The sequence below is a fragment of the Copadichromis virginalis genome, linkage group LG14, assembly GCF_057382275.1.
Source record: "Copadichromis virginalis isolate Kocher_CV1m ecotype Utaka linkage group LG14, C_Virginalis_male_GT1.1, whole genome shotgun sequence".
Lineage (NCBI taxonomy): Eukaryota > Metazoa > Chordata > Actinopteri > Cichliformes > Cichlidae > Copadichromis > Copadichromis virginalis.
Window position 1 is genome coordinate 16,387,445 of NC_140631.1, and position 10,550 is coordinate 16,397,994.

Sequence of the window (10,550 nt, forward strand, 5' to 3'; positions counted from 1 at the left end):
GAGCACGTGAAAAGATATAAAATATAGAACAACAGCTATTTTGTGTCTCTAGTACAGCGGAGAGTACATAGATGTACTACACAAAGCTAGATGGTAAATGGCCTGCATTTGTATAGCGCTTTTCTAGTCCATAGGACCCCAAAGCACTTTACACTACATTCAGTCATTCTCCCATTCACACACTGGCGATAGCAAGCTACATTGTAGCCACAGCTGCCCTGGGGCGCACTGACAGAGGCGAGGCTGCCAGACACAGTAGGCACCAGTAGGCAAACGAGGGGTTAGTATCTTGCCCAAGGATGCAGCCTGGGATCGAACCACCGATGTTTAGTGGCTGACCTGCTCTGCCACCTGAGCTACAGCCACCCCAGTGTGTGAAACTTACAAAGAGTGTAGGTCTTTTTTATTATTTAATAATAAAAACCTACCATTAGAGAACACAATAGTTTAACAACGTTTGTCACTAAGAATATTTTGAACATAGGACATATTCTTAATGACAAACACTTCTGTGTAAAGTAAGCTGTTTTTCCCAGCCAACATCAGACTCAAACAGAAAACAAAAGAAAAATATACAGACTTCCATGGTAATGAATATTGTGCATACTGATTTTAGATTTTCTTATAGGTGATGATAATAATAAAGAAATACATTGTATGTTTGTATTGTATGATACAAAATATCAAACTAAATCATGCTATCGTGTGGCACATAAATCTCAGATGGGTTTTTTTTCCTCTCCATTTTTTACCCACATCTTCTTTTGTCAATCTGTCCTTGTTAGTAAGTATAAATATAAGACAAGATAGAACTTGTAGGTGCCTAAAGGAAATCTGTCAGTCATGTAGTAACACTGACAGGCTCATAGGCAAATGGGTATAGCGGCACGGAGACAGACGGACATGAAAGAATGCAGCAGGTTGGCCAAATAAGCAGGCTATCAGGTAGAAAGACTGGCAGGCGGGTGGTCTGGTTGGCAGGCTGCCAAGTTGTGGTGTATGTGGACAGTGAGAAAGGCAGACCAGTGACACATTGGACACACTGACTCCCAAGCAGTCAGGGAGACTGGCATGAGGAGAGACAGCTAGATAGATAGACAGACAGATAGATAGGGAATTATTTGACTGTGCCTTCCACCATCCCTTGTGGTTCACAAAGGACATGAGGTATGTCACTGAAACCCCTGATGACAAGCAGAGAAACGGTAATGGAAAGTTTCAAAAGGTGAAGGCTGAAAAAGAAGGAAAGTTTTTGATGGACACAAAACTTTTTTTAAAACTTTTCTTTTTTTAACAATGCAATAACCCATTAGCTTTTAAAACTGTCAGTTTAAATGCCCAACCATTATCTTAATTTCATGGATATTTTGCATATTTACATGTTATTTAAGCAGTCCTGCTAATCAACCCTTTGATAGGAATGTTTGGTTATAAGTTGCTAAAGCACTGAAAAAATACTTGACATATTATTATTGCTGTCATGTATTATTAAGCATTTATGAAATAAAGACACCCCTTTGCTGTTGTGGGTGCATCCTTTTGTCTATTCATTGGCAGCAGTTTACTACAATACTCTTTATTGTCTCTGATGATTGATGTTGTCGGTGAGGTCAGTTTATTATTCAGTGATAACCTTAATATGTTACCCGAATTCATACTCATATTTTTGCTTTCTCGATCAGCGTCCCTAGAGTGATTACATTGCTTGACAGTGCACTCACCCACTGACCTTTATAAACATTAACAGACCTACCATACCTTTCTAACTGAGAGAAAATATTTTTTTTAATAAATGGAGTTATAATACACCAAATAGATTTAATAGCAGTACACCAGGTAAAGAAACAAAAACCTCAACCAAAGCATTTTTTTCTGGTAAATTTAAATCTTGTTTTCATATCTTAACTGATAGTTATGATTTAGCACTACAATACTTTTGCTTCAACATCCATAAACGTATGTCATGGTCCCCTGGTCTTCCTGTGCCAACTTTCTGTTTTCTAGTTGTTTCTCTTCCCTGTTCTTTCTCTCTATCTGTCTTCCTCCTTTCTCAGTATATGTGTACGCATGTGTGTCTGTTTCAGGGGCGAGTTTCCTCCAGGAGCACCTGCCCTCCTGATCTGTACAACTGGAGTTGTCATCAATTTTCTCACCTGCGCACAACTGTTCGTTTCCTGTCTGCTACTTGAGGCTGAAGAAATCCCTCAGTTGATGCCAGATGTTGTACTAACAGTGTTATCCCCCCAACAAACAAACAAACACACACAACCCTGACAAGGATAAGCGGAAGAGGATGGATGGATGAATGGATGGATGCTTCCAGTCTTTGGAGACTTTGAGAGATTATAGTGGAGATAAATATATGGACTTATCTGCCTGTTACCTCATTCCCCAAAACAGCTTTATGAACTTGTTTACTTCCAGTGCTCACATTAAACCTGTTGAGCATTTTTTTCATCTTAGCCTTGACATCGTGACCTCATGTCTTTGTGTTATACAGATTACATTTTTATTATTTACTGTCCTTCTTTGCCCTTCCTGTGACATGATACTTGTCAAACCCAAGCATATCAATGTTTTGCTGTAACATTCAAAGTGGAAGCTCTAACTAGTAGTCTCATTAGCACTGATCTCCAAAGTGTATGTTAGTGCAGCTGTACTGTGAAAAACTCTGGCCATCCATGTCCAGTGAGATGAATGAAGGGTTTGTAGTGGCCTTATGTCAGTCTTTTTGACAGTAGCTGACAGTCTGAAAGGGTGAATGATGGCTACTCATGAAGAAGAATGGCAGTTTTACAGTCCACCAGATGCTCTCACTTTTTTCTATTCTCCTATCTATTTTTGTGTGTCCAATATGTGTCTGTCTATGGGTGTGCACTGCCTAAGGCTTGTGTGTATTTTATTTATCGTTATAGAATGGTGACTGGTCTGGAAAACCAAGGGAAAACACATCAGGCAAAACATTTCCATCATGTCCCACTAACACGTCTGTAACTCCAGAAGTAACTCTTGATAGATGTTTTTTTCTTTGTTGACACCACTGTGTGTTGGTGTCAGTTATTTTAATATGACATGGCGTGAGACAGGCACTGAACTGTGCAGAAATTGGGAAACACATTTACAATATGAATAGGAAGGTTCTCTGTACTCCAAGATTCAACATTTTTTGCTATGAACATCACTATTTATTAACATTGCATATGTGCAGAAAGCATGAATGTCCCCAGAGCTCAGTTTAGCCTGGAGTAATCCACCATGACATGCGTGGTAAATCTCTACAGGATTGTCAAATGGGGAGGTTTGCTTGTCTAATACCATGACAGGACACTTTCAAAAATGACTAAAAAAATAAAAACAAAAAATACAGTTGCGCCTACACAAATAGACTTAATGATTATCAATTTTAGCTAACTTATCCTGCTTTACTCGGATAGGTACTGAATAATTTTAATAAGACTTGCTACAGCCTTTAAAATACCTGCGCACATTTGAAGTATCCTTTCTCTAAAGTGACTTTAATGTATCATAAATATAATCAGCAGTCGTGTTATGAGAGAAGGATTCCAGCAACCCGATATCGTCGCTGATTTTAGTGACGTTTCATTGCGTAAACTTTTTTTTTTGCCTTGTGCTGCAACCACAGCTACTGTAACGATAATTCAGCAGTCCGCAGCAATCATCCTCCTCCTTGCAGAGATACAAGAACTTTGCAAGTGCATCCCAGTCGTCTTCGTGAGCTGTGGCTTGGTTTGCCGCTCACAACACGGGCTTGTGTTGCCCGCTGGAGGCGAGGCGGGGGAAGGCACGCAAGTGGATGAGAAAAATGAAGCTTTCTGTGCTTCTCTGTCTCTCTCCCCCGCCTTCTGTAGATAGTCGTGGCCACCCTCTGCGTTTCCACAGCAGTGAGAGGAGGTATTGGCAGGGTGAGGGGCTGCTAACTCCACAATTTGCTCTCGCAACTAACGCCGAATAAATATGCTCAGCGAAAGAACTGAGTATCATTGTGATTATAATTAGATAAGCCTCATAAGGAGAGAGAGAGGGAGAGTCCTGACTGTCATCCACAGGTTTCGTAGTTTCACCCAGCCCGCATGGCTCTCGCTCCCAGACTCTCACTCATTTATTTATCTATTTATCCGTGACGCGCGTCCCCGCCGCGAAAGCCCGAGCGCTCCCCACTCTCTCTTCCCTTCCTCTTCTCCTCTCGGCAGCATCCAGAACCATAGAGCAGCCGTCCCCATCACTCGCTTTCCTCCCCTCCTCCTCTTTCTCTCGCCGCCAGATCGCTCTCTCTCTTTCTGCGTCTCTCACCCCCTCACCCCATCCACCTCCCCAGCTCTGTCCCTCATTCCTCTGACGCACGACAGGGAAACATACCCGGGGAAAAAAAGAAAGGGAAAGAAAAAAAGATAGCAGCTGACCCAGCCACAGTCGATATGATCCACAGATTCCTTCTACTGCTGAGCCGGAAAGAAACGCGGTCCTGAAACCGAGAGGAAAATACTTGCACCCAGCTATACCGTTGTTGAGCGCGCACCCGGGGGGCGGCTGTGGAGAAGGAGGGAGGGGGTAAAGTGGTGGAAGGGGAAGTGGACGGACACAAGCCGAGGACTTGCATTTTAAGCAAACTGCTTTGAGAGGGAAAAAATGTAGAGGAGAAAGAAGGGAAGAGAGTCAGAGTAACCGGAGAGTGAGAGTGGCAGAGATCGCATTCCTATCACGTCTTCATTTCTTCTCTCTTTTGCCTCAGCCACTGAGAGATCGAGAGAAGAAGAAGAAGAAGAAGAAGAAGAAGAAGAGAGGGCGAGAGATAGAGAGAGAGGGAAAAGGAGAGGAGGGGAGAAGGAGATCTAACAAGATTCAAACTAGTGGTCTTTCCCCGATGCTTTGCAATTGGTGAGTGGTTATAGGCGGTTTCCATGTGCATGTGCATCATATGGGGAGCCTTACGCAGATGTGTGCATGAATGTGTGTGTGTGTGTTGCCGTGCTTATCGGTGTCTGCATAGCCACAGACTTCAAAATGGGACAACAAGCGTTCTTCATATATCGAGGATAACGGATCACCGGCATCTAGTTAACTGATCAGTGGTGAACCGATTCGTTCTTTATTCGGAAATTTCCTGCCAATGTCACGACGAAAGCCTACTGCATTATGCTTGGCATGTATTTCAATAAGCGCTCTGCTCTCTGCTCTGTCTTGACAGCAACGGTTTCGTGTGTGTGCGCGCGCGCGCGAAGAGGGCATATTCTCTATTTTTTTTGGACTGTAAGTTGTGCAGTATAATAATTTCACCATAACTTAGTATGATTTAAATTCAAGTTTAATCCTTTTCCAGGTTGTACTGGAATTACCACGCAAGATAAGCAGTACTTTTAACTCATCCCCGGCTCATTTACATGCGCATCTCTTCCTCTTTCCATCCTCAATGCCCTCCTCTCTCTCTCTCTGTGTTTCCTCCTGTTCCTTTCTTACGCCTCGGTCACCCCCCCCCCCCCATTTCTCTTTCTCGTCCTCACAGCCGGACATCGGACGCTAAGCGGGACGCACCGGGCAACAACAGGACACACTGCAGGAGGATATGTGAAGTTGGAATCCTACTAAACTAAGTACGTATGTTAAACGATCTGATACACCCCAAGGGAATATAAAACGGCGTTTAGTATATACATGTATTTTTTTTAAATTTTCTTTAAATTTTATTACTACCTTTTTGGCATCGCATCGGCGCTTTTTTGATCCCCACTACGGAAGTTGAAACGATAAATCGTGGAGGATTATGCACAGAGTTGGGAATGAAAACAGTGATTTTTTCAACGAGGGAATTGCATGAAGGATTTTTTCCCTACTTTTTTCCGTCACATCATTTTTGGGGATTACAAAACATGTTTTCCGTCTTTTTTTTTCTTTCGTTTTTTTACCCTTGTCGCTGGGCTTTTGATTTCAGCACCACGGACAGCGTCTTCACTCCCACAGACAGTCGTAGGGCATCTCCCTGGATTTTTTAATGCCTTCGTTTGAACGGAGAGCGCTGTGCGTGCATGTATGAAAGTCACAGCATTAAGACAAGACGTTCTGTGTGTGTGTGTGTGTGTGTGTGTGTGTGTGTGTGTGTGTGTGTGTGTGTGTGTGTGTTTGAAGGGAGAAGGATGGAGATACTTTATCCCTATTACCATAAAGATTTGGAAGAATCTTTGATAAGTTTTTTTTTTATTATTCCTTTTAGATGACTGGCTCTATTATTTTTATATAACAAAACATTTTTTTTGTTTTGCAACTGGACATTTTACTATATATATATATATATATATATATATATATATATATATATATATATATATATATATATATATATATATATATATATATATATATATATATATGATCTTATTAATCATATGACGGTTGGATCCACGAAGATACCGCCTTACATCTTAGCTTCTCGGAGCAGCAGATTCGGCCACTGCGTTATTTCGCTTTACTTTTTCCGATTCACATCCAGTCTTCAAATGTTTTCAGTAGCTGAAAAAAAAGTTCAATTGAGGGCATTTTAGGAAAAAAAATACAGGTTTAACTACGCTGGAATAGACACTAATGTTTCAGTTATACAGGGAATTAACCCCAGGCAAAGGGCTGTAATTTCTCGTTTTCTGCAGATCGGATTAACGAAACTATTTTACCTATTTCAACACGTTACTGACGTTTTTACATTTGACAGTTCAGGCCTAGCGTGAAGCTGTAGTGGCGTTGTTTACGTATTTTTCAGGCGTATATATTTCTTCTGTCACATTTGCTTGAGTCATAATAGTGATATTTAATTGTGCTGATATTTAATTTTAAGGAGAAAAAAATAAGAAAGCGTCACAATAATCCGTATTTAGCCCCACTGTGGATACCAAGCGGGCACCTTATCCCGTCTTCATCCAGCGTTAGACCTTCAAAGCACCTGCTCCCATTTCCACCAAGCTTTTCTGGACTCTAGTTTATTGAAAGAGGGATTGATGTCCCTGTTATGCAATAAATACTGCGAAGGGGCAACTTATACTCACCACTAACCTCACCCTGCTGTGGTTACCTTCTTTATTCAATGTGATAAAAATATCTCAGGTGATTTTCTGCGTGCTTACCAGCATATTTGCTCCATAACAAATGACTTTTTCCATCCTATTTGGTAAAGTTAACTGTCTTAATGTAGAGATTTGTTTGTGCAGCATATTAGCCCTACAAAGATGCCTCACACATATTTTTTAAATACTCTTCAATATTGCAAAATTGAAAGTAGGGTTCCATGATTTTCTAATTCATTGGTATTATTTTCAAGATTTGCCTTGCATTCTACTGAAACTAATGTGACCTCCTCTTCTCTCCTCTCTTCTCTCTATCCCATCTGCCTGTCTTTTTTGACACAAACATTTCTTGGTTGAGGGCATGCGTGTACCTGTATGTGTAATTACGACACCCGCTTCCCTCCCCCACCCCCGCCCTTCCTCCGCTCCTTCTCTGTTTTCTGTTGCAGTGTTGTGAAGTGGCTCTGTCCCTGGAGCCAAGACTTCATCCCTTTGGTGTCAGCAAGGATGCTGTGGGTTACCTTGCTGAGCACCATAGCCTTAGGATGGACCACGCCGATCCCACTACTGGAGGACTCGGAGGAGATCGACGAGCCCTGCTTCGAGCCCTGCTACTGTGAGGTCAAAGAGGGCATCTTCCACGTCCACTGTGACAATAAAGGATTTACAAATATCAGCCAGATCTCCCAGATATGGAGCCGGCCCTTCAAGCTCAACCTGCAGAGAAACTCCATGAGGAAGCTTTACTTTAACAGCTTCCTCCACCTTAACAATGCCATATCCATTAATCTGGGCAACAACGCCTTGCAAGATATTCACGCCGGAGCGTTCAATGGCTTAGGAATACTCAAACGGCTGTTCCTGCATGAAAACAAACTAGAAGTTTTCCGGAATGACACTTTCCTGGGCTTGGATAGTTTAGAGTATCTCCAGGCAGATTACAATGTTATCAAAAGGATTGAAAGTGGTGCATTCAGACACCTTCACAAATTGAGAGTACTTATATTAAATGACAATCTGATTCCTGTGCTCCCAAATTATCTTTTTAGGTCTGTGTCACTCACACATCTGGACTTGAGAGGAAACAGACTAAAGACATTGCCATACAAGGGCACACTGGAGTATATTGGGAGGAGCTTAATGGAAATCCAGCTAGAGGAGAACCCCTGGAACTGTGTCTGTGAAATTGTCCAGTTAAAAACATGGCTGGAGAGAATTCCCTACACAGCTTTAGTGGGTGAAATCACATGTGAATATCCTTTCCACTTACATGGGAAAGACTTAAGGGAAATCAAACGCAGTGAGCTCTGTCCTTTGCTCTCGGATGCAGAGATAGAGGCCAAGCTGGGAATTCCCAGGATTCCATTCAACAATGAGAACACATGGCCTACTAAACCTTCCTCAATGCTCTCCTCCTTTCACAACACAGCCTCTTCTGTGGAATACAAGGAAAGAGTTGTAAAACCCACCAAACGACCTCGACCCACAAAGAACCCCCCAACTCCTCGTAGCATCTACCCAGGCATCAACCAGCCCCCAATTGCAGGTTATCAAACAAGGCCCCCTATTCCAATAATTTGCCCTGCTGGATGTATTTGCAATCTTCATATCAATGACCTGGGGCTAACGGTAAACTGTAAAGAGAAAAGCTTTCATAACATCTCAGAGCTTCTTCCACGGCCCCTCAATGCCAAGAAATTGTATCTCAGTGGAAACCTAATACAGAAGATCTATCGTTCTGATTTCTGGAACTTCTCAAGTTTGGATTTACTGCATTTAGGTAACAATCGGATATCTTATGTCCAGGAAGGCGCCTTTATCAACCTACCGAACTTGAAAAGTTTATATTTGAATGGGAATGACATTGAGAGACTCACCCCTGGGATGTTTCGGGGGCTTCATATGTTGAGTTATCTTTACTTTGAGTATAATGTCATTCGTGAAATACAGCCTCATTCCTTTTCCCTGATGCCAAATCTCCAGCTGGTTTTTCTCAATGACAACTTGTTGCGTTCCCTCCCCACTGATGCCTTTGCTGGAACCAACCTTGCACGTCTCAACCTCCGCAACAATTACTTCCTTTCCTTGCCCGTGCATGGTGTACTGGAGCATCTGACCTCGATTGTCCAGATTGATCTCCATCAGAACCCCTGGGACTGCTCCTGTGATATCATTCCCCTCAAACAGTGGTTGGAAAAGCTCTCCTCTGTTATTGTAGTTGGAGATGTCATCTGTAAGACACCAGAGTTTGCTTTTGGGAAGGATCTGCGTTCACTTGAGGTTGAAGTCATCTGTCCCGAGCTTAAATATTCTTCAGGCCCATCCCCAGCTCTGCCTGGTGGGAATGACTTCACCACAGGGAGCTCTGACATGGGGGTGGCAGGTGGGAGAGGTGCTGTCCCACTGTCTGTCCTCATCCTTAGCCTATTAATCCTCTTCATATCTGCTGTGTTTGTGGCCGCTGGGCTTTTTGCTTTTGTTCTTCGTCGCCGGAAAAAGTTGCCCTTCCGGAAACGTTCTGAGGTAGATCTGACAGGGATCCAAATGCAATGCAGAATTTTTGAGGACCCACCAAGGCAAAGCAGTTCCGGGAACACTGGCACACCAGAGAAACCTACGCAGAGTATGCACACACACACCCATGCTAGTCACACACATGCTCATGGCCACGTCTATGATTACATCCCTCATCCTGTGACTCAGATGTGTAACAACCCCATTTATAAACCTAGAGAAGGGGAGATAGCAGAGGAGGAGAGAGCACAGTTTTCTGAGAAGAAAGACAATGGGAGCAGTAGCAACAGTAACTACAGAACCTTATTAGAGAAAGAGAGAGAGTGGACCCTGGCTGTCTCCAACTCTCAGCTCAACACCATTGTTACAGCCAACCACACCACGGCTGACATGGCAGGATTTCATGAGAATGGAGGGCTCTGCCCAACAGTGATTGACAGTCAGAGGCCCACACCTACTGTTGGTTTTGTAGACTGTTTGTATGGGACAGTACCCAAATTAAAGGACATGCATGTGGCGCATGCACACCCACCAGGCATGCAGTACCCTGATTTGCAGCAGGATGCACGGCTAAAGGAGACGTTGCTTTTCACAGCGGGAAAAGGTTGCTACCCCGACCCGTCCCAAAGTGATTACCTTGAGTTGAGGGCCAAACTTCAAACCAAGCCGGATTACCTCGAAGTCTTGGAAAAGTCTTATCGGTTTTAACATCTCTAGTCCATGGACAAAAAAAAAAAAGACACAACGTCAACTTATTCACTTTGCCACCCTCAAAACAAACTCACCCAAAATCCATGTTAAAAAAATGAAACAAAACAAGCATAAAAAAACCAACTTGAAAATGCAGCATGATATAAAATAAAATATTATATTACAGTCACAATGTTTCCCCCCCAAATCACTTTGGAGGAGAGGCCATTCTCAGATAATTCAATTAAGTGCCTTTTTTTCAGAGTAGCCAGCAATGTC

The 10,550-nt window shown here is 42.7% G+C and overlaps 1 protein-coding gene across 2 annotated transcripts; it reads left to right on the plus strand.

Annotated features, from left to right (window-relative positions):
- Positions 1-3,839: 3,839 nt before the first annotated feature.
- slitrk3a (SLIT and NTRK-like family, member 3a) lies at positions 3,840-10,326 on the plus strand. 2 transcript variants are annotated; one of them, XM_085429588.1, is made up of 4 exons: positions 3,840-4,896; positions 5,207-5,268; positions 5,522-5,609; positions 7,517-10,326. In XM_085429588.1, exon 4 carries the CDS (start codon positions 7,575-7,577, stop codon positions 10,287-10,289), a length of 2,715 nt encoding a protein of 904 aa, XP_085285714.1. In that variant the 5' UTR covers positions 3,840-4,896; positions 5,207-5,268; positions 5,522-5,609; positions 7,517-7,574; the 3' UTR covers positions 10,290-10,326. The 2 variants fall into 2 exon arrangements, with proteins under 2 accessions (XP_085285714.1, XP_085285715.1); XM_085429589.1 differs by lacking the exon at positions 5,207-5,268.
- The last annotated feature ends 224 nt before the right edge of the window (positions 10,327-10,550 follow it).

Coding starts and splice junctions, on each gene's coding strand:
- slitrk3a (XM_085429588.1), top strand. CDS start 7,575: ATGCTGTGGGTTACCTTGCTGAGCACCATAGCCTTAGGATGGACCACG.